This window comes from Phalaenopsis equestris, unplaced genomic scaffold (assembly GCF_001263595.1).
Source record: "Phalaenopsis equestris unplaced genomic scaffold, ASM126359v1 Scaffold195661, whole genome shotgun sequence".
NCBI classification, from domain to species: Eukaryota; Viridiplantae; Streptophyta; class Magnoliopsida; order Asparagales; family Orchidaceae; genus Phalaenopsis; species Phalaenopsis equestris.
The window spans coordinates 1-1,337 of NW_018215610.1; the positions used below are offsets into that span (position 1 = coordinate 1).

The 1,337-nt window shown below is 44.1% G+C and overlaps 1 protein-coding gene across 1 annotated transcript; it reads right to left on the minus strand.

The window, feature by feature from the left end:
• Window positions 1-305: 305 nt before the first annotated feature.
• Window positions 306-1,081, minus strand: LOC110035055 (the record flags this gene model as incomplete). Its single annotated transcript, XM_020739296.1, has 3 exons — window positions 791-1,081; window positions 663-680; window positions 306-580 (listed from the first exon to the last, which is right to left on the minus strand). Coding segments are annotated over exons 1-3 (584 nt in total), but the record flags the coding sequence as incomplete, so codon positions are not given.
• Between the last annotated feature and the right edge of the window lie 256 nt (window positions 1,082-1,337).

The window sequence follows — 1,337 nt, forward strand, 5'->3', positions numbered from 1 at the left end:
AAAAAAAAAAAAGAAAGAAATAGTCCTCCAGATATGCAGAACAAGTTAAAACTTCTAAAAAAAGAAAACAAACAAAAAACGCCAAATGATCCCATCCAAAAATGAAAAGGAGAGAAGTGATCAATCAATGCGAAACCCCTAAAAACAAAAACCCTAAAAAGCCGATCCGGGTTGGGGAGATCTTTTTCGACGCGATTAATGAGGGCTTTACTTTTTCGATATCGAGCTTTCAAATCAACCACAGAAACCTTTACCAGGAAGCCCAAAAATATTATTTATATCATTGAATGAGAGAGAGAAAGAACCTGGAACTCGCGAACTCGTAGAGCTTCCCGCGAGGAGAAAAGACGATCAGTCCAACCTCAGCATCGCAGAGCACTGATAACTCAAAAGCCTTTTTCAGCAACCCGTTCCTTCTCTTCGAAAACGTAACCTGCCGACTCGTCGGGTTCTCTATCCTCCTCATCTCCGTCCTTCCCCTCACCATGTTTGTCCGATGCAAACCCTCTGCAAACCGGAAAAAAGAAAGGTTAGGGATCGCAGATCCAACAGAGAAAACGAAGCTAGAAGGGATTATAAGCTGACCAGAAATAGAAACGATGAAGAAGAAGAGCTAAGAGCTAATCTGATAGAGCTCGCGGGGATTCCTCCTTCCTCCGGACCTCACCCGATTTCCGGGGCTGCAGCAGCAGGAGAAAGACAAAGGAAAATCCCAAAAACTGCTCTTTTCCGGCTAATCTCCTCTCCCCATCCCATTTTCGTCTTCCTCGGGGCCCTCCTGCAATTATACCATTGCTGTCTCTGGTTTAGCTAAAGCAGAATCGTAGGAAAACGGAAACCACACGAAAGCCCTCCGATCCTCAACAATACCATAAAAAAAGACAGCGGGTGGGAGAAAACCGGCCTCCGCTTTTATTTTCCCTCCCCCACTTCCGGTTTTTTCTCTCTCCAGGGAGCCAATGGCAGGACGAGACTGGACATTAGGTGGGGCCCGCATCAGTACGAGGGTTCCGCCTCCGCCAGGTACGCGTCCGTACAATGGGCCAGTGTGATTTCGACACGTTTTATGCGGACTGATCATCGCGATCGACGCTGGGGTGATGGGTCGCTTCGGGTCACGTGGCCCGCTACCTCCTCCTCCTAATATCAGTTATGATATTTATGTATGGAAATACTAAATCAAATATTATATCTAGATTTCAATAAAATCACATCATCTGGAGGACATGCAGTCACTCATGTTATTTCACATTATTTAATTAATATTGTGGTATATTCATGTATTATTATATTTTAAGAATTGTCTCGGTGTTATAATAACACAATAAGTATCAATA